Source organism: Lissotriton helveticus, chromosome 8 (assembly GCF_964261635.1).
Source record: "Lissotriton helveticus chromosome 8, aLisHel1.1, whole genome shotgun sequence".
Taxonomy (NCBI): domain Eukaryota; kingdom Metazoa; phylum Chordata; class Amphibia; order Caudata; family Salamandridae; genus Lissotriton; species Lissotriton helveticus.
The window spans coordinates 1,313,036,323-1,313,062,033 of record NC_136069.1 but is presented as its reverse complement, the minus strand read 5'-3'; the positions used below and the strand labels follow the sequence as shown (position 1 = coordinate 1,313,062,033).

At 42.2% G+C, this 25,711-nt stretch overlaps 1 protein-coding gene across 1 annotated transcript; it reads left to right on the top strand.

Annotated features, from left to right (window-relative positions):
• Window positions 1-3,838: 3,838 nt before the first annotated feature.
• On the top strand, window positions 3,839-25,579 carry LOC144773333 (large ribosomal subunit protein uL2). Its single transcript, XM_078658292.1, has 6 exons — window positions 3,839-3,895; window positions 4,381-4,524; window positions 13,216-13,357; window positions 22,773-22,991; window positions 24,700-24,815; window positions 25,378-25,579. The coding sequence occupies exons 2-6, from the start codon at window positions 4,387-4,389 to the stop codon at window positions 25,534-25,536; spliced, it is 774 nt and encodes a 257-aa protein (XP_078514418.1). The 5' UTR covers window positions 3,839-3,895; window positions 4,381-4,386; the 3' UTR covers window positions 25,537-25,579.
• The last annotated feature ends 132 nt before the right edge of the window (window positions 25,580-25,711 follow it).

Genomic DNA, 25,711 nt, shown 5'->3' with positions numbered 1-25,711 from the left:
ACTCGGCGGGATGCTCGGGCCTTGGCATCACACTGCTGACTACCGCACTTTCACTGTCCACAGCTCTTGTCGAATCAGCAAGGGCCTCTTTGACTGCGGCGGAGCATTTTTGAAAGTGGGATGCATTTCTAGTGATTCTTTTATTTTCGGACTCAGCAGTGATCATAGTCCCCTTTTGTTGTGTGACCATCAATGGCTCTGCTCTAAATCAACAGTCTGTTTTTCTCTGTTGTTCCTATTTGATTAGCACCCAGTCTCCTTCATGAATGGACGGGGTTCTGGCTCTCCTCTGTGTATCCGCATACGATTTCATTTTCTCTTTACTTTTTCGATCCGCGACAGCAATGTCATAATGGTCAAGTCTACGCCTGTCAGCCTGTAGAGCGTCGTCCAGAGTGGGTATCCTGGTTCGTATGGATCGCCCCAGAATTAACGTAGCCGGGCACTTGCCAGTGGTCGCGTGTGGAGCTGTGCGATATGCTCGCAAGACTTCATTCAGAGCAACTTGGGGATCTTTCTTATCCAGTGCTGCTTGCTGGAGTGTTTTCTTCAAAGTGGCCATAAACCGTTCAACCATGCCATTGGCCTGCGGCCACAGGGGTGTAATCTTCCGATGTTTGAAATCAAGGTGCTTGGCAAACTCCTTAAACTCCTGACCATTGAAGGGTGGTCCATTATCTGTTTTGATTGTCTTCGGTATGCCCCAGGCAGCCAATATTTCATCCAGAACAGCGATGGTAGTGGTAGCTTTTGTGGACGAGACGAACTGGGCAATGGGAAATCTTGAATACTCGTCTATGACAACTAGGATGTATCTTCCGGATTGAAGAGGGCCAAAGAAATCTAGTGCAACATCTTGCCAGACACCATTAGGGAGTGTAGACATTTGTAGGGGAGCGGGTGGTTCACCGTGATTCACCAGCTGACACTGAGGGCAGTCTTTGAGGGTCAGTTCGACCATCTGATCCAACAGCGGAAACCACACACTCTCGCGGAGTGCTCTTTTGGTCGCCACTACTCCCCGATGTCCTTCATGTGCCAAATTGATTACACCTTGACGGAGTTGCAACGGGATGACTATTCTCTGGTCTCGGAGTACAAGACCATCCTCCGTGACGGACAATTCATCCTTGACGTGTTTGAATGCATTCAGTTCCTGCCTCTCACTCGGATCTCTGGTGTCATCCTTGTCTGAGTGTCGCCACGTGTTTGTTCGGAGACGATGTTTCACTTGTTGCAGGACAGCATCGGGCATGGTGGCATCTCTAATGGCTTCCAGCGGGATAGCAGGTGGTCTGGCTTGGTCAACCACAAAATGGATGTATTCCTCAGCAAGGGAAGAACCGGTGGTAGTTGTGAATTTGGGGTGTCTCGACATGTAATCGGCAGGATTGGCAGCCTTCCCGGGTTTGTGTATGATAGTGTACGTGTATTCCTGAAGACGAAGCCCCCATCGTTCTATGCTGGGGGGCATTTTAGCTTGTGGATTGCCAAAGATGGTGACTAAGGTCTGGTGGTCGGTGACTAACGTGAAGTGCTTGCCATATACAAAGATATGGAAATGCTCGCAGGCCCATACAATGGCTAGGCTCTCCTTCTCTGGCTGAGAATAAGCTTTTTCCGTGTCTGTGAGACTCCTGCTGGCATACGCAATGATGTGTCGCTGATCGGTCTCGTGATCAAACTGGGCCAGAATGGCGCCTAGGCCCCCAGGGCTGGCGTCCGCTGTGATTTCTGTTTTCCTCGTGGGATTAAAGTATGCCAGATTGTTGGCGGATTCAACGGATTTCTTGATCTCCTGAAAGGGTTGCTCACATTGTGATGTCCAGTCGAATGGTTGCCCTTGCTTGGTGAGATTGCGCAAAGGATAGCTGATGGTAGCATAGCCACCTATGTATCGAGCGCAATAACTCGCCATTCCTAAAAAAGATCTGACGTCCCCTACATCCTGAGGGCTCTTGGTGTCGTTCAATGCCGCCACTTTCTCAGGATCTGGCTTCATCCCGGCTCCTGAGAATATGTGTCCAAAGAATTTCAGCGTGGACTTGTGAAATTCACATTTTTCTCTATTCAGTGTGAGGTTCGCGTCTAGAAGGTCATGACAAACTCTGTCCAATGCTGTATCATGCTACTGCACCGTTTCACCATAAACGAGTATATCATCGCTGTAATTCAGGGCATTCGGAACGTGGTGGATTGTCTTCCTTATGGCTTCCTGAAATATCTCTGCGGCGGAAGAGACTCCAAAACTGAGCCGCTTATATCTGAAGAGTCCAAGATGAGTGGCAAACGTGGTGATGGGTCGTGATTTTTCACACAGATGTTTTGGGACATGAATGTGCCCATGTGAACAAACTGTTGTCAGTTAAAAGGTAGTAGAAGAACCAGTGAGGGACATTGCCATTGAGTTCCATTTGAGACTCCAGGGTTTGTATGTGGGTGGGATGGCTGACTAAGGCAGCTGAGAGGTCCAGCAAGATTAGGAAGCAGGGCTCATATTTGTTGGTGGTCAGTAGGGTATTGTCAGCGATGTGTAAAGTAGTACACCCCAACTACTAGAGTGCTGACGGACACTCTTACACTAATACAGTCCAGACAGTGCACGTTTAGAGCAAACCAATAACCAATTGACTAATATTTTTCTTTGGGAAAAGTGGGAAGCCTAACAGCAATAGGTATATTTTTGCTATGGATTGGTGAAAGAGCAGACTTATTGGGATGCTTCTGTTTTATCTAATGAGTTCCACCTGAGCACACAAAGGTAGCATTATGATGCTGTGGGATGGGTAGACTGATGCACTCAGCCAGCTTTTGAGGCAGATTTACTTAGCACGACTAAAAAGGAAGCCTCTCTTCTCTTGGACGCTCATAAACCAGCTCTTAAATGACTGCTAAAGAGCACCAAATGACTGGAGCATTTGGTTCAATGTCATGTCCTGTGGAAAGTAAATTAGGCATCGCCAAGTGTCTTTCTTTAAATTCTGTCATTTTCTAATTCTTTAAAATTTTGTTCAGACTTTCCTGCGTGAAAAGTATTTGTAAAATAAACCATGTTATTTCTAAAAATTAAACAATATTCAATTCAATTCAATGTAGTATGGTTATACTTTGACATGTATGCTTGCTTATTGTCCAGTATTTGAAATGTTTATTTTTTACTTATTTTTTTTTATATAAACAAGCTTTGGCAAAGCCAATAGCTTGGCACGCACTTTAAAGACTAGACCTATTAGCGTTGCATATGCGTGTTCGTTTCTCAGAGCAGTAGGAATATGAAACCTCCAAAGAGACTGAACAAGTGCGATCAAAATACGGTGATTGTTGGAATCCGAAAAAGTCCCCAAATCAATCAATAAGCTGAGACTTCGTAACACCTGCCTGTCAGCCACGTACGAAGTTAACAATTAGCGAGTTCGTGTGGGCTTTCGGAGAAATCGGTGGAGCTCTGTCCCCAGAGTAAGTGAACTAGCCGAAGCAGCTGCCATCTTGGACTATGTGCTTTTCCGAGTCGACAATGTTGTGTTGCACTGTGTTACGCTTCGAAATACCAAGAAAATAATTACTTATTTTTAATAGAGTAGCAAAACGTACGCGCGACGCTTTAGAATGCTTCATCTCCTTTTTTGTAATATTAGTTCCGAAAATAAGTTTTCTCATTAATTAAATATTTCTGTTATGCTCTTTAGACTTAGGCGCAAAATTACAAAAAATCGAAGTTATCCTTACTTACAATGTTTTTGTAGACACTGATTCTTCAGTCGCTTTTGACTACACTTTTTCAATATGGCCACCTGTATTGCGCTTTTGACATCTGTACTTCCTCTATGTCTATTGCTCCGGAAGAAGTTTGGGCACTGGTGCTTGCCACTTCCTTTCTTGAGATAGCCCGGCCCGGGTAGGTATATGGCGGATGAGGTTGCTGCGAAATCCGTCTTGAATCTCTTGTTTGTATCAGCCATCTGCTGGAGTCCGTTCTTTACGAAGGGTTGGGACAGTTTTCAAAGTAACCACAGCTCTTGTGTGGGGTGGAACGGACCGGGCATTTGGTGGTAGCCATGCCTTTTCTGTCACACCCGCTTTCCTGTGTCATAAACCGGGGTTCCCGTGGTGGTGGGATGTTAGAATTATGAACTACTATGTCACATTTCCGTACCGATAGGCAGACAAATGAAACTGTTGTAATCCATGTCGTGGACGGCTGAGGGAGGATACTGGATGTATTCTGTGTGTTAGACCGGGAAGAAGGGATACGACTTGTTCAGTGGTCTTCACTACCATGTTGAAGACAGGGCTACGTAAATAACGATAAAATCGGTATGTGAAAACGGGTGCACGTGTGTGCATATCTACTTTGCTGATCGCATTTTATTTTGTCTCCAGAGCACCATGGGGCGAGTGATCAGGGGTCAGCGAAAAGGCGCGGGGTCCGTCTTCAAGGCTCATGTGAAACACAGGAAGGGCCCAGCCAAGCTCAGGGCTGTGGATTTCGCGGAGAGACATGGCTACATCAAGGGCATTGTAAAGGTAAGTTAACCGCATAGAGTACTGAGTTTGGCTTTCACCCAGGATTTGACAGATGTCAATAGTGCTACGGTGCATACTTTAATACGTTGTATTTTTAATTGAGACACGTTGGCTACTTCCGATTACTGGCTCAATCGTAATAAGCACTATATTCTTTATTTTTTTTAAACTCCGCGACAAGGGCTTTATTGTTAATACTAACATCTGGATGGTGACTTCGGGCATGCTAACAATAAATGGTACATACGTGCACTTGTATGTATGCGAAATTTCTGTAGCGCAAACCTAGCTAAAAGACAGTAGTGCCCTATGCAGTCATAGCGAAGATAAAATACTCATGTGACCGTGACAGCTAGTTTATGGACTGTTGAGAAATTCGTTGTTTTCTTAAGAGGTGTGCCTTCAGTCATTTCTTAAATTGAAGTAGCTTTGTGGTAGTCCTGATGGATACACGAATGTTTTTTCCCGTACTCTAGTTGCATAAATAGAAAAGGCTTGCTGCCCTTTGTTTATTTTTAGTTACACTTAGGAGTCTGCACTGTGAGGATACCCTGGTTTCTTGTGTGCTGAGAACCACCAGGTGCGTGTCGTGATTAATTTGAAAATGATGCCGCTGGTTTTGCGATAGTGTGGACAGAAAGGGGAGATAATAATTAAGTTAAATCAGTATAGGGAGACTTGATCCTATTATTTAAGGCCCAGAATGAGACGTGCTGCAGTGTGTAGGATGCCCTTATGGGGTACTAGTGTGAAGTCCGGAAGGCCATGGGCTTGGCGTTACAGCCATCCATTTGTGATAGTGCGAGGACTTGAACAGCAGTTCTGAAGTCACTTTCTGGAAAAAAAAAACCTTCCTTTCTTTAGACGAGAAAGCTGGTCCCAGGCCGTATTAATACTTTTTTGGCAGTACATCCCTTAAGGGCGACGTTGATGACTAGGTTGAAACAAAGTGGCTTGGCATTCAGTGAAAACAATCATGTTTATGCCCAGTGCCCAGATACCCTTAGGGGTGACAGTGCTGTGCTTTACAAATGTTTGATGCAAGTGATTAAGGGTTGTAGTGTTTCTTGTTGGCAAATAACTAGAATTCTATCTTGGTTGGGCTCGGCATCCAGTTCTAGACGATATGCAGGTAGTGTTTGGGATATGGTATGTAGCAAAAAGACTTTCAAGTAGATTTGTATATCAACCTCTTGGTGAATTTTGATGCTATTATCTGTGCGTAGAGTTCCAAGCGGATTAGTGTAGAGGTTAAACATGATGGGCAGTATGGAACCGCTGGGGACTTCGCTGATAACACAGATGTTTTGGGACATGAATGTGCCCATGTGAACAAACTGTTGTCAGTTAAAAGGTAGTAGAAGAACCAGTGAGGGACATTGCCATTGAGTTCCATTTGAGACTCCAGGGTTTGTATGTGGGTGGGATGGCTGACTAAGGCAGCTGAGAGGTCCAGCAAAATTAGGAAGCAGGGCTCATATTTGTTGGTGGTCAGTAGGGTATTGTCAGCGATGTGTAAAGTAGCAGTTTCCATACTGCAGAGTAATGTGAAGGCAAGCTGGTAATTGTGCAGTTAACTTTAATGTGCTCTTGGAGTAGAAAATAGACTGCTTTTTCAGTGATCTGCTAATGAATCGTAGGTGAGTGATTGGTAGGTAATTGGGAAGAGCATTAAGATAACTTGTGGATTTCTTCAGTAGCGGAGGATCTGCCCTATCTTGCAAACGTCTGGGAGTTTGCCTTGTTTGAGGGAGATTCAAAGAGACCCCAAAGAGCTTTGATGAAGGGCGAGAGTAAGACAATGTTCACAAGGAGTGGCATTGAGGGGGTTGTTTTGCTGTTCGATCTTTTGAGTCACCCCCCCACACACACCAAAAAAAGGACTGGTGGTATTGCATTCTGTGCAAGTAAGAAATAGGTGGGTCAAGAGGGAGGGGGAGATGCAGTGCATGAATGTCTTAGTGTTCTGCTTCTGTTGGGGGCTTTGTGATGTTGGTTGCTCTTATGGTAACTTGTGTTGATTGATGTGATGAGCTGTCTGCATGTTGCATGAAAGGAGTTTCAATGTCAAGTCATCAGAAGTTTGTTTTTCTTCCATGTGCTTTACTGTTTGCAAAATGATCATTTATTTTCAGCAGGTGTACCTTGGTGCTGATGGCTTTACGTTGCCCGTGCATGTTTTAATTGGGATGTGCATCTTCACATAGTTTCCAGAAAAGTGTTGAAGTTATTTAGAATGGTATTGATTTGAGACATGGAGTTCCTGGTCTGGCAGGAGTTCAAGCTTCAAGTTGTCAATTCTGAAGGGTCTGGAAGTTTGGTTTTCTCTTTGGGGGTTGGCCTTAAATTGTTGGTATGATACTGAGCAGGGAAATGGATAATCATGGTGAAGTGGCCTATCCAGTCCAGGGGTATGTTTGTTTAGCATTGTATAGTTGGTGGTGTTGAGAAGACCAGTTCTTTGGAGGTTATCCTATATACTTGTATCTTTTCACTGTTCACGTTTAGAGAAATACTTTTTCCTTTTGATTACGCACTCCATGGTTTTCTAGGTGTCTCTCATGCTAATCTGTTCAGTAGCCTCTGCGTACCTTCCCAATTTTTTTTGTATGTTGAAACTACTGTACAACAAAACACGTGCACCTAATGCAATTGATATAACCTGCTGTGAAAGAGGCCTGGTTTCTCAAAATCTTAGTGGACTCTGCACAATTTCTTTTCATTACAAATCTCTGACAGAAAAATTCATGTTGCATCTAGCTCTTCAACCTTTGAGCACACACTGAATACCTGGTGTCCCCTATGGCCACCAGAGCACTAAATACTGACTCGCTGCATTGCCATTTTCAAGACCACCACTCATCCCCCTTTTTATTGTTCCAATCCTAAATTTTTGTTAGGCACAGGGAGATTAAGTGATTTGCCGAGGATTGATGGATTGAGTATCCCTGTCGAAATTCGAACCTGGTTCTCCAGCTTGGAAGTAGACATCTCTAGCTGTTTGGCCACTTCCTCCCCCCAATGGGGGTTGTGCAACCTCACCTCAATGGTGTTTGTGCAACTTCACCATGTAATACTTACCAGCCGCCTAGGACCCTAGGCTTGGTCTGTCAAGCCATCGGCCCAATCCTGGGTAGCTGTGGTGCTGAACAGCAAGGCTTACACAGAGGAACAAGTGTTAAGCATTTAAACGGTACCAAAACAATTGAAGAAATAGCACAACACTCAAAAAAATCAGAAATCAATGTATAAAAGTAGGCTGTGTTTTTTATTTTAGATGCTAGAAATAAAAGATCCACCGGAGGGTTCCGGATATAATAGATTTTACAAGAAATAATCTGTGCTGATTTACTGTGAACAAGCCTTAGTAAAGTCAACAATTTAAACACTAAGAAACCTTGTCAGGGAAAACTTCAGTGTCAATGCAGTTGATTAAGGAGTACTTGTGGCAACCAACTCGTTTACTGAGCTAGTCGGGGACCAGCGAGAACCTTAAGCACAGTTCCCTCCATAGAAAAAGCGGTCTTTCGACAGTTCCAGGTACTTTATCCGCATTTCAATGGATTCCTATAGAGTGGTCCTGATGCAAGGGATGGATGCTGTGAATGTGACACGGTCAACAGGGGTCTTCCTTGAGGGATTCCTTGGTCCATGAAGATGGTGAGGGGTTCCTGGTTGCAGGAGCGACATCCCTTTAAGTCCTCTCTGATCTTAGCCAAAGTCCAGCCGCCTGTTATCGCAATCACAGGCCACTCTTTCCCGTGTAGATAACTATCCTGAGCGTCCCATCAGCTTTGACAGTACTCTGATTCAGCAAACTTCAGTGGAACTTTGCGTTGGGACTTAGCCCTTTGTGCTGCATGCTGGCGGTGGTAGCAGCTTGAAGACTTTGAGCCAGCAACTTGCCTCAGTAGGCTTCTTCTGCTGTTGTGTCCCTGTGCTGTGAACAGGAGGTCAGTCGATTGGCCCTTGGAGGTCTTGGCTTGATTGAGCTCTGGAGGCTGCTTCGCCCTGAGCAGGATACATTAGGTGCAGTCCTTGTCATTGCAGCCTCTTTGCAGCAGGGACATCCTTTAGTCCTTCCATTGTTGGTCAAGATGAAATCTGGGTGCCCTTTTTATTTCCAGAAAACGCCCCTGAGTAGGATGCGGTTGCTAGCCAATGGGCTACCGGGTTCCCTCCTGATGACCCCTTCCTGATAAGTGTGCCATTTGGCTATTCCAAGGTGCATCGTTCTGCCCTTTCCCAGGATGGGGAGACCTCTCCACACTCAGAGCGCCTTAGCCCACCCCCAGAGGTGTGGCTACTAAGGGGCTATTCGCCCCTGGAAAAAACTGCTTGGCAACTGGCTTCTCCTCTACCATCCTTTCCCTCTCCCAAGTTCTTCTACCTGTTTGCCTTTCAAAAGGCGCATTTTCTTTTGTAGCTCGCCTTTTGGGCTAACACCCATGTGGCTCCCTCAGGAGGAGGTGACACCTCCCCCATGCAGGCCCCTGTTGTGCCCTTTCCTGGGAGTCGCACGTCTCCCCAGGAGGACAGGTGGCTGTCTGCAGGACAAGCCCCATGTAAATCAGTAAAAGGTCACTGAAATCTCTGGGCAACTAAAGTGGCGACTTCTAAAGTTGCACTTTGCCCACCAGTGACATTAAGTAAGATTCAACCATTAAATAATGCACTTGATTCTTTTGATACCCAACATTACCATTCATGGTATTCTCATTCAGAAATTGGTGGGACTGGGGTGCCAGTCTGTAAAGCTGTACTTACCAATGGGGCTACTATCCTTTCCACAGTAAAAACGCCAATTTAGGGTTTTTACTACTGGAACATGTAAAAGTACATTTTCCACTTTCTAACCTACTGCTTTAGGTCGCGTTAGGCCTGCCATGGGAGATTTACACGCATTAAATGGGGTGATTTGGGCTTTGCCATTACTTTAAGTGGCAAGGTTGAGTTAGCTGTATCAAACTGCTCTGCCAGTCTGCAGTGGCAGATTGGGAGGCATGTTTTACCTTTCCCACTCAGTGGCACAACTAGTGTTGCAGTCCTTGAACGGGCACTCTAACTTACAGGCCCTGGGTACCATATACTGGGGACTTACAAGTAAGTTAGGCTATGCCAATTGTAGGGGTAAAAGCACAAAACCAAGGTCTGTTTAGCAGGTATCAGGGCATTTCAGAGCCATTACACCAGTACCTAGTAGTTTAAATGGGGCAAAAGGTCAAAGGCAGTTTGCTTACACACTCAAAAGGTGATGGGGGGAATGTTTGGAATAAGTTTAATAACTGGTAATCGCTCATGGTATCATTCCAACCCATCCTTTTGCCCAACATGCCACTTCAGTTTTGGCCCAGCCATATGGAAATCAGTCTTGGCCATGCTCAAATAGGAACAGTCCAGCCAGAACTTCCCTTAACAGAACACTGGTAACCTAAAACCATCTGGTTTATCAGTCAGGTGCAGGTTGTTTCTATTAACACTGAGCATAGAACCCATGTCTGAGCATACCTATGACTATTCGGCATAGTACATCAAAGACAAAGTGATGCGAGGAATGTTTGCAATAAGTCGCCAATGGCAATCGCTCAGGGTAGCCTACCAATCTCCCCCCCCCCATATGACACAGCAGTTTGGATTTAGCCATGTGAAATCAGCCTAATCCGAGTTGACATTGTGGACAAAAAAAACAATGCCCTGCGTGCAGCCCATGTAATTACTGGTCCCTTTTTAGGTCTCGCGACCTGTCAATGCGCATGCGGAGCGGGACTATAGGGGCTTAAACAGACTTTAACTAACTGGCGATTTGATGCTGTGCCAGTGCGCTTTTAGGTCAATGCGCAAGCGCATTGACCTAAAATGCGCGTGCACAGCATCAAATCGCCAGCCATCTGTTCCCCAGCAGCTCTTCCCGCTCCGCCCCACAAGCTTTCCCCAGCGTGCGCTCTGGCTCAGCCGAGCCGCACTCCTCCCACACCTTTGAAGTGAAGCTTCACTTCAAAGGCCCCTGCTGCTTCACACTATTGCCGTGTCGCATTTCTCCTCCCCCCTCCCCACAGCAGCGCCGGCCGTACTTTCACTTTGACGGCCGCAGGCCGTCTCTCGTGTTTCCGTGTGATTTCTTTCAGTGGTATAACTCGCTGGTGCTAAAAGGCATCCAGCATATGGTGCTTGCTTGATGTGCACAGGGTTTGTAGAAGAAGCTGTTTCAGCTGATTTTTTTCTAGCACGTGTAGAAATCTAATTCTCATCCGAGTAGCCTTCCATCTCTGGTAGAGCCTTCACGGCTGTGGATGAAACTGGATTCTCGATAATCAAATGGCGCTAACTAAACATTCTTCAGTCGTAATCCAGCCGATCATTTTTTGTAATCCCCAAAAAAACAAGCATTTGCCATGCTATAGGTCTCGCATTTACGCGAGTATACGCTTTTGACATTGAAATTTGACAATGCCTGTTTAAGTTTTTTAAAAACGAAAACAAAAATAAAAGGCATTGTTATTTGCAATGTCAGTAGCTCAAACTCGCCTACATGCGAGACCTATTGCATTGCAAATGCTTGTTGTATTTTTCATACCTTCTAAACGAACAATTTGCAAAAGCAATGGCATTCGTAAGAGGAGCTGTATTGCAACATATATAGGCCAGATTAACTGCAACACACATCTACTTGTCTGAATATGCGAAGAGGACCAATGTGTGGTTGGTGTATCCTTTTCAAATACTACTGCATAGTTCTGGTTGATGTGCTTTGATTGCCTCGTACCTAGCCTGCTACTAGTAAGAATTTAGCTACCTCCAAATGTCTGTCCTGTGTAGGTTGATATCTGATACGGGGTAAGATTCGGGTTGTGGTCGGCACACTTCTTTGTAAGCTAAACTTTGCCAGAGTGTAGCACCAGTTATGTTTTATTGCACACCTTAAAAAAACTCTTTAACGCCTCTTAAATTGTATTCATTCTAACAACTACTAAAACGTAAACTTTCAGCCTTGAAAAAGACCAAGCCTTAACTGCACCAAGGGTGGAACATGCTGGCTGACCTATTATGCAAACAGATTTCAGTGTATATACCCTGATAAACATGTCCGTGCGGCTGTGAAGAGAATAGATTACATTTTCTTACTGATTTTCATGTTTTTACATCCATCACCAGTGAAACAATGTGTGATTAATACTTCTAGCCTTGAATACTTAACAATCTTTTTGCCTAAATGTTTGTTACATGACTAGCTAGAAGGCCTTACCTCTATAAGAGTGCTGCTACCTGTATCAAATTCCACTTTGTAATTATAATTGACAATTTCTTCTGCAACCAAGCCATCTAGGGCATTATCTTGATACCTAAATACTGCTAATGTATGCCGAATGAGAGGAAAGCAAAAAACGAGTTTTTTTGTAATTCTAAAGTGGTGGTGAAGTCTTTAATAGGATCAAAAAAGAAATTTTACATTGTGATGCACTAATGATAGTCGCTGAAATCTGATTTCCATACTTCAGTTGTGTGCAATATAGTATTCAGTAAAAACTGTATACCTGTGCAAATTTAATGTCCATTTCAATGAAAAACATGCAATCAGTAAATGACAGCGCACTACCCACAAAATGCTTTAGTTACATAAAAAAGCACCTTGTTCATTAACCCCTTCAGTGCGCATGACAAAGCCAGCTCGTCATGGGCGTTACCTGCGCTACGCACATGACGAGCTGGCTTTGTCACGTAACGCGGGTTTTTTAAAAATCCAGCGCGCAGCGGGAAAACCCGCTAGCGCGCATGTGGTTAAAGCTAGGTGGGTCGCGAACGTTTGTCACTCTGACAATCCAGTTGCGGTTCTAAAATGTTTGGGAAGTGGTGCCTTAATGAATCCTTTAACTCCCAAGTCTGCTAGTGGGGAATGTAGTCTGAACTAAAACCATGTAGGTGTGTTGTATAGTCGGTCACTCTATCTTTAGCTAAAACGTGGTAAATGGCAGTGACTTGGAAATAGTTTGCTTGATTAAATATAGTTTTCATATGTGGGGAAACCGTGATCATCTGGCGCTTCTAACACTTCAAATTTAGTACGTTGATCATTTTGCTTAAAGCTTTAAAAAAGGTTTTGTTTTGAGTGGGTAACCACAGGTTACAGAAGATTCGCTGCACCTCGTCCAGATTTTTTTTTTGCCCTAAATTGTATAGGTGTCCATTTTCAGTTAAGTTGGTACGATTGCATCCATTCCTGTCTAACTGTATTGACTGCTGCTGGCGAGACATGACCGCAACATCAATGTTTTGGGCACAATAGGGAAAGTGGGGGTGTGGAGGGTTGAAGTCTTTTGTATGATTTTGCACTTCAAGGTCTTTGGAAATAATTGCCTGTGAACCAACCTTCCATACTTTGTAGGTGTCCATAACTGCCCAGTTGACATCTGTTGCCTTGGCTCAAAAGCATGACGAACATTAACAAAATTATCTAATGGTCACTCACACAAATAATAATTTGATAGAATATGCAAACAGTAAGACTCCTTATCTGATATCTTCGCACTTCTGACACAAATGCAACATTTACGTGGTTTTCATTTATCACTTTTTAAAATCTCCTCTCCTTGTGGAATTAAGGATTCCTTTTCCCTTGGTCCTCTAGTCCGACTAACACAAAGTTAATTCTGTAACTAAATAGTTATGTAATATTGCTTTTCATTCTATTAACAGGATATTGTGCACGATCCTGGTCGTGGTGCCCCTTTGGCAAAGGTGGCATTCCGAGATCCTTACCGCTTCAAGAAAAGGACCGAACTATTTATTGCTGCTGAGGGTATTCACACGGGGCAGTTTGTCTACTGTGGCAAGAAAGGTATTAACATGTTTTGTTTGCTTTAACTTTCTAATTTTTGTTAATTCAGCTGTACATTCATCATTGCTCCCACACTTGTAGGGTTAATGTATTTTTATTACATGTCCACGATGATTGCCAGGTAATTTTCGATAGGTTTCTATCTTCATGTTACCCCCCGTACAGTTATTCCTTATTTCCTAGTTAGGAGCCCAATATTTTGCAAGACAAAGGTGTGTTGCAAGGATAGTTTCAAGAAGTCTTTTTCTGGTCAAATTGTGTTTTTTCCATTTTATATTGGATCTAGTTTACGGCATATTGTTTAAGGGATAATGGGGCCAGTTTATCCTAAACCTAGTAGACTTCTGTAAAAGGTTATTTCTCCCGCTAAACACTGGAAATTGAAGTTCAAGAAACTGGCGTACATCTTAAAGTAATCTTGTTTGGGATAAGTTTTTAGATAAAATGGGCATTCTTATTTTGCATGTGGTGGTTTTCTTTTGAACCACTCCTAGAGAAGGGACAATTATTGTATATTGATAATTACATTGTATATGACTTTTTACTGTGCATGAAAGGGTCTTTTGACTTGAAAATAGGTGCAGAAATCTTTACTCCTTGGGTTGACAAGTTGTGGTATGTTTGATAGGAAGGACCACTAATGTGTAGTGAATTGAATCCATTGGTATCTAGTCCGTTCTCAGTGAGGCTGTTCATACCTTGTATTTTCAGTGGGTTTGTGATCAGTATTTTGTAAGAATTGCTTATTAGTGGCACACTTAAGTTGCGACAGGTACTTTTGTGAGGGCTAAGTCCCTATGGTCCACTGTGCTGTTGTGCCATTTCAGTTTTCTGACTTTCCTTGTTTTTTCTTCTTCTCAAGCGGCCTTTATTTTTGAGGTAGCAGGATGTTCTCAGCCTGCACCAGTGGGGGATGTTTCTAGGTACTTCAGTGAAATTTGTCTCCCACTTCTTAGTTGAGTAGTTTACTGTGCACTTTGGATGATTATTTATGCGAGGCTATCTACTGGTAGCACAAGCTAGTGGGCCTACGTCACTTGTACTATGCTTAAATTTAGATAGACCAGTATATTTCACAATCTGAGGGAGCAGTGTGAGAGCTCCACTCATGCCATTGACTTAGTATTTAAAAACTTTGCTCTTCTGGGGTGATTTCACCACTCTGCCAATGACCCAACTTTGCCATCTTGAGTATGCAATACTACACTTTTAAGTTCGCAACTGTGCCTCCTGCCACAGAGCTTTAGCATTTAGTTTCTTGCTAATGCACAATAACACTGTACCCCAGTCTGTAGTTGAGTGAGTTCCATTTATGTGGGTCTTACTTAACAAGGCGGGTGTAAAACTCAGAATGTAGTGGGAGAATTGCCTACATCTGTCACATTAGGTCTTTCGTTTAATGAATTTTATTCGGCTGTATATTGTCAGGAGCGCTTTCATGAAGTCATCTGAATTCTTACTTTGACATGTTTAGACATTGGCTAATTTTGTATTCCCCGTAGCCTGTCATTCTCTTGTGAATTATAATTATCATTGTATTTAAGAATTTACTTTATGGGTTTAGCATTACAGAACAATTCGTATCTTCGAGCTCAGTTTGTTTTCGGAGCATTTTGGCTTGAGTTTCCCTGCTCATAATTTAAATTTCGAGGTGGGATTGGATATGGGTATCCATTAACGTTTTGAAAGACTGCTGTTCAGTTGCATGTGCTTAAAATTTTGGTTGATTAGTTTCACCTTTGTTTTGCTATTGGTACTTAAGAAACAATCAAATCGGTTCATGGGCATTGTCAGGGATTTACTTCCGTCCCACAGTAGTTTGAACAATGTACCATTTTGTGCATAGTGTAAGCTTTGGAGCATTACAAGAACTTTTTTGGCAGTAGAGTTGTCTTTGAGGTTGAACGAGCCATCTTCACTGTTCTGTTCTTGGGCTATTAGATGTAGTTCACACATCTTGGAGTTTATTTTCCTCCAATATTTAGCTTATTTGCTGTACGCTTGAAATGAAGGTTGGTAATCTGGAAGTGTTATAGGATTTGCCACCTGTTGCTTTCTCAGGAATGCCTTAGAGGTGGTGTGCTTTAATTCCCAGTGTCTGCCCTTGTTCACTTGGCAACTAAATGGACCCAAATAAATTTAGACCGAATACTAACTGATTGGGGGTCTGGCCCTAATCTGTTAACCAGAGCATTCAAAGAGGTGTGCGTTATAGACCGATGTATGCCACCAGTCTTCTAACTGAACCTCATACAGATTTCCATGTCCATATCAGATCGTTCACTGGGGTACTTACTGGCCATTTAAATCTGGGAATCTATGAAGAGACCCTATACACCCTTCTCTGGGCAGGCTGAGGTGAAGGGAGTCTTGCTCCCCCAACTGTTCCGATTGGGTAGTTTTCAAAGAAATTGAAGTTTTTTTTCCCACTCTACCCAAATATGGTAATTATTGAAAGTCAAGTTCTGTAGCATTGAAGTCCATCACTGAGAATGGAAGTTTTCATACTTCCTAAACATTGTCTGGCCGTCCTTCTGATGCAGCGCAAGGTCCATCTATCAGACTAAATGCTTAGATAATGTTGATGCAGTAATGCCAGCCAAACAGAATAAACTCAATAAACAGAGGGTCCCTGAATTCAAAAGATACCAGGAGAGGGAGGCAGGGAACACATCGGAACGAGAACAAACCTCTCCTAGGTAACACAATAATATATAGGTAGTATATCCTTCATTAAATATACATCAACATTGTCCCACAACACAAGATTATTTGAAAAACATTATACTTTTTTATTTTTGGACAGAAGATATAATCATAACAAAATAGCGTCATCCAAATTTTCATTCAATATATACAATTTCTTAATTTACATATTACATATACAATGTCCCCCCAAAAAAACGAACATCCTAAATTCATACATCTAATAACACCACACATCCTCACATTCATCAATCATACCATACATTACTAAACCACAGTGCAACAACGTAGACAAAACATCACAGTGATGATACATAAAAATATATACACACACATTACAACAAAAGGTGGCGCCGACGCGGGTTTCAGAATAGGATCCGTGTCCACAGTTCCTTGGTCAGGGCGCAAAAAACTATAATTTCTTGTAGACGGAACTTTCCTTAATATTTAGAAATCAATCCGATATAATAACGAGGATGCTCAATCTTGAATTTCTGTCAACATGATTATATCATCTGTAGGGGACAATGGAAGATGAAATATTTAGTTATACATTTTCTTGATATACAATTCAAAACTATGACAATAGGCTGCGGAAGAAACCAACACCAGTGTGTAAAGTAATTCACGAACAGAAAAGTGCCAAGAGGGAGAGACACGAAAGATATATCAAAGACAAATAGGACCAGGAATAAACCTTTTGGTGAAGATAGAAAGTACCAATTACCCGTGAAGAAATGGAAACGCATGTGAATACCCTAAGTGAAGCAAAGATATAAATACCAGAAAAAAGGGGGTATTCAAAACATACCACGTACTTCGCATAGGTATCAAAGATGCAATGGCGGTTAAGTTGCACCATATTGATTAATTGTGTTAGGCACAGGAGTCTCGTGAGTCAGAAGGTAGCCTGATCTATAAACAAAGGCAAAACTTTAAAAACTGATCTGCAATGAAAAACGATATCTTGGCCAAACATAGATGGACTGGGAATACGTCCCAGAACCCTAGTGTAGTCACGAACACCGGGGGAAAACTCCTCCAGTGATTTAAGGCCCTGCGAAATAAAGCACACCCTATACCGTAGAGTGACCAAAGGGTAAAACAGATGCACTGCCAAAAAATATCACCTGGGGTGCCCAACTTACCCTTGGAGAAATAGAGCAGTAATGAATGGAACAAATTCCTGAATATGGAAGAGGAGAACCGGTACCCCCTTCAGTTCTTAATGTGGCCAAAGTCCTCGTGCACTGGACACAAGGACAAATTAAGTTATTCCTACTCGAATGTCTTTAATAGCTATCCGGAACAGCGATAAACCTCCCACATACCTACTAAACAAGTGCCGATAATGTCACAGGATGACTGTACTTTTGAAAAAACCTTCGCGGAGGCCAACGTAATAGGACTCCGTAACCTCAACCGGCTGCCTAAACAGAATAAACATATAGGTCGTTACCGAAGTGTCAGAAAGGACGCCCAGTACACAAGGAGTTTCTCAGTTTAGTTTATACCTGCTATAAATAATGAACTGGGCATATCCGGGATAGCCGAACTAACTACTGGATCCCAAAATAAACAGAGTACAAATTCCTAAAGTGTTCCCCGAGCTCATACATGGGCAGATAAGGCGGATCTTCAGCATGCAGGGCGGCCATAAGTAAAATGAATTACTCGCAGCTCGCGTGTCGGCTTCCAATATATATGGATGCTGATGACTGTGAACACCTGAGCTACATGGGGCGGGAAGAAACACGTAGACCGCGGACCTGCAGTGCAGGCTTTCGGATAATGGGCGCCATGTTGGAGGTGTGTTTATGGATCCAAACACTCAAAATCAAATAGTAACTCTAAAGTAAGAAAAGTATTTTTTAATAAAAATAAGCTAACAAAAAACGTATATAGCCCGACATAGAAAAAATATCTGAGGTCCCAGTCAGAAAGGTGTCCTCGATAGAAACCTGTCCAGATGCAGGCGCCATATTAGAATGACCGGGCTCCAAACGACCTAGTGGCAATAAAGCACTCACAGGAAAGTGAAAGACCTAATGAACACAATACACCATCTGACATCCGCCTGATAGTCGAAATGCTGAAAAAGAGGAGTAGTCTAACCCACGCTAATGTGACCGTGGGGTAGACTATAGATCTGAAAAATTAATCGAAATAGTACAATTCAAAAATAATAATGGAGAGACTGATAGTCCCCAAAGTGTACTAAATATAATACCTAGACAAAAACTGACAGACTCCGAGAGCTAGTAACTATGGTCTATAGTAATACAAAGACCCATATCAAAGTTGCTAGCAGGCTGATACAGAACTGACTGGTTCAAAACCTAGACCAGTAAGAGAAACTAAGACCAAAAAAAGGAGGGGTAAGTCAAAGTAAAGCATTCTGCCAGGGTATACATTCATTCAACCCTGTGACAGCAGTCTGGAGAGTGTAAATCCAATACACTTCTCTCTTACCTCTCAGGCCATTGATGTTTTTATCCTTCAGGATATGGACTTTTTCCAAAATGATCCATTTAATATCTGTTAGCGAGTGTTGTTTATCGAGCCAATGTGCCACTAGAGGAGCCCCTCTCTTGCTGTTCTTAATTGCAGATTTATGTTCACTGAGTCTAACTCTAAACTCTCTGCTAGTCTCACCCACATACCCCTTGGTGCATGGGCACAAAAGAAGATAAATGACGTTAGCAGATCGACAGTTTGTCATTTCATTGAAAGAGGACTTTCTTCTGCCCCATACCAATTCAGCTGATACTATTGCTGAACTGCATGCATGGCAATTGCCACATTTGTGTGTGCCATTGATGGGTTGGCTGCCAGTAGTGGACTTCAGACCGAGTTTGCGGATAGTGTCAGACTTGGAGTGAACCAAATGATTTCGGAGATTTTTGTTGCGGTGAAAGGCAAACATGGGTTTAGGCATAGATGAATCTTGGGTACCAGCGTTAAGAATATGTCATTGTGAGCATATGATCTGCCGTAGCTCATTGATATTAGAATGGCGGTTTACACATACTAGTTTAGAGTCACTGTTCTCATTTTTGTTCTGCAATAGGGCATCTCTATTATAATATTTGGCCCTCTTATAGGACTCTTTAATAAGTCTAGGTGGAAATCCTCGTAGTGGTTTACTTTTCAGTTGTTCAGCATGGATCCCAAAATTATGTCTCCGCGTTAAAAATTGGCTGAATGGAATTTCATCTTTTTGGTTCCGTGGGTGGAAACATTGATATTGAAGTAATGTTTCGCGCAGTAGGCTTGGTATATGACACTTCAATAATACCATTCAATAGCCTGAATCCATATATCTAAAAATTCAATCCAGTTCCTACTTGTGTTGGTACTGAACTTAAGATGGGAATCACATAGGTTAAGCCAGAGTGTATTCGATAAGCTGTTCTTCCGGTCCCCTCCAAATAAAGAAAATATCGTCGATGAAACTATGCCAATGATAGATATTTTCAAAGAAGGGAGTGATCTCATTAAAGATAAAATGATCCTCAAATTCGTCCATATAAATATTGGCGACATTTGGGGCGCAAGCTGCGCCCATACTTACTCCCTGAATCGGTTTGAAGATGGACTTGTTAAATTCAAAATAATTTTCTTGAAGGTCAGTGTTTAAACTTGATGCTTTGGGTCGAGGAAGGCCTTAACTACCAATCTGCCTTGGGATGCTATAGCTAAAGATATTCATTGCACCTTAAGAGGCATTAGGTACGAGTTTCTGACTTGTTTGCCAGAAAACGCTAAATGGATGCAGGACGTAAAATTAACTGCCTACCACTCCCCACACACACCCAAATGGCCTCTACTGCAAAGAACAGGCATTGGTAATGGTATTCGATTTGGCTTGCATTTTGTTTTATGAGCTGGACATAACAGAACATAGGGGAACAAAATTGTGGTTTTGTTGAATAAAATAAGCATAATTGAATGTGACAACAAATGAGGATTGACTGTACTTCCTCAGCTATGGCATAGTCCCTCTTGCATCCCAGTGGAAGTGTTGATGACCCAAACAGACAGCCGAGTGATAGTGAGGCTGAAGTACTGGATTTAAGGTGGTTTTAGAGCAGAATTCCAGTGCATGAACTGCGACGGGTGTGGGACAAAAGTTGTGTGCAGATGTTAAGGCAAACATTTGAGTCTGCATAAGGAAGCCTGATGAGCGCACTGCTAAGAGAATTTTTTTTTTTTAAATGGGTCGAATCTTTCAGTTTACTTACAAATTGTTTGCGCCCATCCCTGTTTTTTGAGCGCACCTGTGAAGCGTCTGGTCAGAATGTGGCATTCCCCCAAATTAGTTTTTTGGGATTGAAATTAGTTCTAATGTGCTAAGTGTATTTATAGGTAGATGGTGAGATTAAATAATAGTCAGAGGAGCCAGATTTCCCTCATTTCAGAGGATGTTTGTGTCCTCTGTATATACACACACTGGCCATATGAACGCTTTAGCCAGATCAACAGAGACCAATGTTTAGGTGATGGAAGATGGAGAAGGTCTCTTGGTGCTCTAATTGGACCTCGTTTTCCTTTCTTTTACAGCGTTTGGTTGCTACGGTATGATTATAATCTATCAGTAGTGAGAGTATCAAATGTAATGCCAATTTGTATGCTCCTTCTGGTGAAGAAAGAGGTGTATTAAAGATAGTCCAGGATTTTAATGTTTAGCAAACATGTTGCCTGTGTTCTCCTAAGCCCTGAATTGCGACCCACAACAATTGATGCCCAATTTTGAGCTCATAAATAAATTGTATAATTAGGTGTGGCTAAATGGATTTTGGTAACACGAACCATTTGATTTGGTGTTAACCAGCAAACTGATTTGGGCATCCAATATGTGCTGCTGTGAGTTATGTAGCCACTCTACCTGACTGAATACAGAGCCAACTATGGGGAAAACCCCTAGTTTTTGGAGCTACGTGCACCTAGTCTTTATTGCAGCTAAATGCAAATATTGCATGTTCTAATTTATAAGCTATGGTGTTTATTGCCCTAGTTGCGCAATATTGGTCTTTAGTACGGGTCCAGAGTTAATTTATGGTTGGTGATATGGTCTTTCATCCTGAAATGGAGAACCTAATATTGTTCTTGGCAAGAGCGGGGTAAGAGATCATTGAATAACGGGTACTTGGGAGCAAGAGCTGTAATTACTCGTTCGAGGAAGCCTCCCTCGTAAGTTGCAGTGCCTGCAGCGTTTATTCCTAATTAGTTTCACCAGTCGGACTAAGACCTGCAGGTTTGTTCTCACTTTCTGTGATGGTGATCCCATAGGGCTCTAATAACCCCCAACCTCCGTGGTATATAGTAACCCCCTACCTCCGTGGTATTGAGGATTTCTAGAAAAATTGACATTAGCCACTTCCCTTCCTAAATGGTCCCAATCTACCGGAGGTTTAGCTGTTCTCTGGTGTAAGCTTGCTCTGCGGGCCGTTAAGCACAAGTGGACTGACTGTACAGTTGATCCCTGGTTGGGTCAAACACAACACTTGCAGGTGTTATCTGCCTGTGGCTCTCGTGATATCCCGTAGGTGGGAGTTGTTTAGTAAAATATTTAGAAATGTATTTGCACAATATAAAATGTTGCAAACTAGTAGTTGATCTTTCATCAAACATTTTTGCCTCCTACCCAGTCACCCCACACATCAATCAGTATCTTCATCATCGTCTCAATATTGAATACATTTCTTAGCTTTGTACACTTCCTAGTTTTTCTGTATTTTTTCTAATTTATTTATATCTCCAAAATAACGAATCCATTTACCCTAGTATTCAGTATTGTTTCTATGTGATGGTGTGTTGTGCCCTCCTCAATCCAAAAGCACAATTAATTCCCCTAGGATTGGCTCTTCTATTGCCATTATGACAGCTCTTATGTTAGTATTTTGTTCTATCTGCTGGTGCTTATTCCCCCGTGTCCCTCCCTCTGCGGTTTATACTAATGACCTGGCCCAGCATATGGTAATACGTACGCATTGTGTTACATATATATGTAGAAAATTGGCCACAAGTTCACCAGACCTGTTAGAATTTGAAGATCTTGTTGGGTCTAATCATGTTGTGGTTGAATTTTAATCTTGCATTGGTTGCGATTTCGCTTGCATGCTATTTTCTAATCTCTGTTAATGGTTCAGGGCAGTCTGTTTTCCATCGCTTCCACACTTGCTCTGTTCCCTCCTATATCCTGTACCAGTGATGGTTATAGGTTGGCAATCAATTTCCTGGGGCCTGCCATATTCAGTGTTCTTTTGTAGTGTCATATGAGGGGAACCTCTCCATATTTCCCTGGCTCTGTTTGCCATGTAACTTAGGATGGTTTTAAAGGGTTCCTAATGGCTTTCCCTCGCTTAGTGCACATTAAAATAAGCCTACTTGTACTGTTTTAGGAATATGGTTGTTTGATAAACGCTGTAACGTTCTCCTAGGCCAAATTACCAAACTTTGATCGTAGTTCACCAACGCATCAGAATGCAATTTGATGGTGTGGGGTTTTGCCATTGAGTTGGTGTTGAGGGTCCTAAACTGAACTTTTGCCCAGTGAAGAAGATAAAATGTGATCTGCATTCACACCCACAACACTCCTCTGTTGGAGCGATAATTAGATAAACAAAACAAAGTTCTGAATGAGATTTTGGAAGTTCATGTTTCCATGCATGTTTATAAGTAACACACTTTGTTTCCTCTTCTCCAGCTCAGTTGAATATTGGCAATGTCCTCCCCGTTGGAACCATGCCTGAAGGTACCATCATATGCTGTGTTGAAGAGAAGCCAGGTGATCGAGGCAAGCTGGCCCGTGCTTCTGGAAACTATGCTACAGTAATCTCTCACAATCCTGAAACTAAGAAAACACGGGTTAAGCTTCCTTCAGGTTCTAAGAAGGTTGTCTCCTCTGCAAACAGAGCTATTGTTGGTAAGTAACCATGCCAAAGAAATGTTTCGATCATCAACATTATGATTTGATTAATTGTTCCCCTCTGCATCCAAAAGTGGCTTTCCATTGGCTAGATATAACAATCCTAGAAGTTGCAACCATACGTGCGTGCTTCTGATTCCGCTCTCCTCATGCATATCTTTAAGAACCGTGCTCATTGCTTGGAATCTCCTCTTTGTCAACCATAAGTGACTGCAATGGCGTCTTACTTGGTCGGATTAAAGTTTTAGGCGTAGCACAGCGATCATGCTGAGACTGTAAGATGGATTGTTGAATGGGTGGCACTAATTTTCCGCTAAAATTAAAAAATAGTTTTAATAGATTTCCAAACCATCCACTTGAGAGAAAATTGCTACCTTTATTAGCTACAGAGGTTGAGACATAAAGCTTAGTAAACTTGATTCTCAACGCTTTCTGGTACTTTTTTTAATGTACATGCTTTGCGTTTAAATGTAGCTTTTTTTTTTTTTTTACACCTGTAAACCTAATACTTTTTGTTGCTTCCTATACCATAACATTCCATATTTGTTTTTGGGAGCTCCACAAGCTATAAATAGAGCTCTATAACTGACTGTTTGATGGAGAATGCCAGTCTTTAGACTTGGGTTAGGCTGCTGGGTGGATATCCATGCGTCTATTTTATCCAGGCAAGATTTCGGTTTGAATCCTGAGTGGCCTAAAAGCTGTGTTTACCGCATACCACTGCAGAATGACACCGTATAGTTTTGCAAGACCTCATAGAGGCAAAATAGTCATAAAAATGTATGGGATGCCAAGTGCCCACATCTGGCGAGAATTTAAGGCTGCTTAGGATATGTGCCTTTGCCACTGATAATGCCAGACTGAGATTAGTGTAAAGAGCATGATTAAAACTAAAGAAAGACGTCCTTCATATCCACATACCCTTGCAGTATTTTACGCAGTGTTAATCATGAACAGTGAAAAATCTCAGCCAGCACATATACACTGGGTCATTCATGATCTTGCCTCTGACGTTGTTCTTAGGAATTGATGTCCTCTACAGTAGATTATATTGTAGATCGCTTCGAATTCTGTGGCACAGTGAAACTGGACGCTCTTATTACATGTATTTGGATAAATGCTGCCATATTTGCAGCTAGAACGCTACTGCAACTCCCCTGACTTAAAACTTTGAACTTCCATTGAAATCTTTCACTGTTATTTTCTGATGCAGCACCGCCCAGTCAATGCGTTTAAAGGCATACTTTGATGAGAAACCCGTTCGGACACCTCAATGTGTCCACGTGCAGCATTTGCAATTATCTTTAAACTTGACTAACTGGCAGTACATTGTCGTTTTCCATTGAGTTCCTACGTGTGAATGATCCATCATGTCATAAACAATGAGGTTACTGAACAGATTGCGTTATGTTTATTCAAATAGTGCTGCATGGTATTTTTGTGTGTGCGCTATTCCTCTGGTCAACGTTTTTCCCATTGGAGTGCAGCCTGCTTATGGAACCGTACTCCTAACTTTCAGTGTCTGCATTTAAATGGTTTTGATTTTCACTTTCTAGAAAAGGAAGTTATTTCCACTGTACTCTGAAACTGTAATATTTAAAAACAAATACACAAGGATGCAAATGTTACCTTTTTAAGTTAAAAAAGATTCAGTTTACGTGTAAATACCCCTTTCCACATTTTGGTTCCATTTTCTGTGTTTCAGGTGTTGTTGCTGGTGGTGGTCGAATTGACAAACCAATCCTAAAGGCAGGTCGTGCTTACCATAAATACAAGGCTAAGCGAAACTGCTGGCCACGTGTCCGTGGTGTGGCTATGAACGTAAGTTTTTTTTTTTTTTTTTTTTTTTTTTTTATTAAACTATTTGACTAGGTTACACATCCATCCCAATCTCCAGTTGATACAGTTTGTAATTTGTCCTCAATTTGGCCTTGGTTGCAAAGCTTATACAAGTAGAGTGCATTATAGCAGAGTGAGATTATCATGCTACTCTTATTTGTGCCGAAACAATGTGATGCTTGTTGTGGGTTGGTAACTTGAAGCCTTTTAGGATCAAGTTGGCAGATACCTAAATGCACAGTAAGTTGCATAAGTCATTCTCTTCCTGATACAGTTACTTAGTGGTAACTGTATGGTTTAAAGGTATTGAGGAATCATGTTTTCAGTTTTCTTCAGTTGTCCCGATACTAGCAAGGTTGTTTCTGCAATAATCTTGTAAGCCTTGGGGAGGTTTCTTAAGAGTGCTGCTGCTCAATATAGACTAATTCCATACACAGAAGTTGAATATTGTGTATACAAAGCATGATTGACAATACATTTTCTCTTTAATTGCCTTATTGATAATAAATGGCTATTACTGATCATTTAACACTTTTCCTCACAGCCTGTTGAACATCCCTTTGGTGGTGGTAACCATCAACATATTGGTAAGCCTTCAACTATCAGGAGAGATGCCCCAGCTGGACGCAAAGTTGGTCTTATTGCTGCTCGTCGTACTGGCAGACTGCGTGGTACAAAGACAGTGCAGGAAAAGGAAAACTAAGCTACAGTCTGTTTTGCAAAAAAAAATAAACCATTTGAAAGAATGCGGTCTCTTGAAGGTGTTTTTTGCCACATTTGCTTAAAGAACAATCGCTTTAAGATGAAGTTCACATAGTCAATTATTGCAAAGTCGAGTGTGCTTTTCTTGCATTAGTGTGAGTTGTTAACCACTATTG

Coding starts and splice junctions, on each gene's coding strand:
- LOC144773333 (XM_078658292.1), top strand. CDS start 4,387: ATGGGGCGAGTGATCAGGGGTCAGCGAAAAGGCGCGGGGTCCGTCTTC. Junction 4,525..13,215: donor ACATCAAGGGCATTGTAAAG/GTAAGTTAACCG, acceptor TTCTATTAACAG/GATATTGTGCACGATCCTGG. Junction 24,816..25,377: donor TCCGTGGTGTGGCTATGAAC/GTAAGTTTTTTT, acceptor TTTTCCTCACAG/CCTGTTGAACATCCCTTTGG.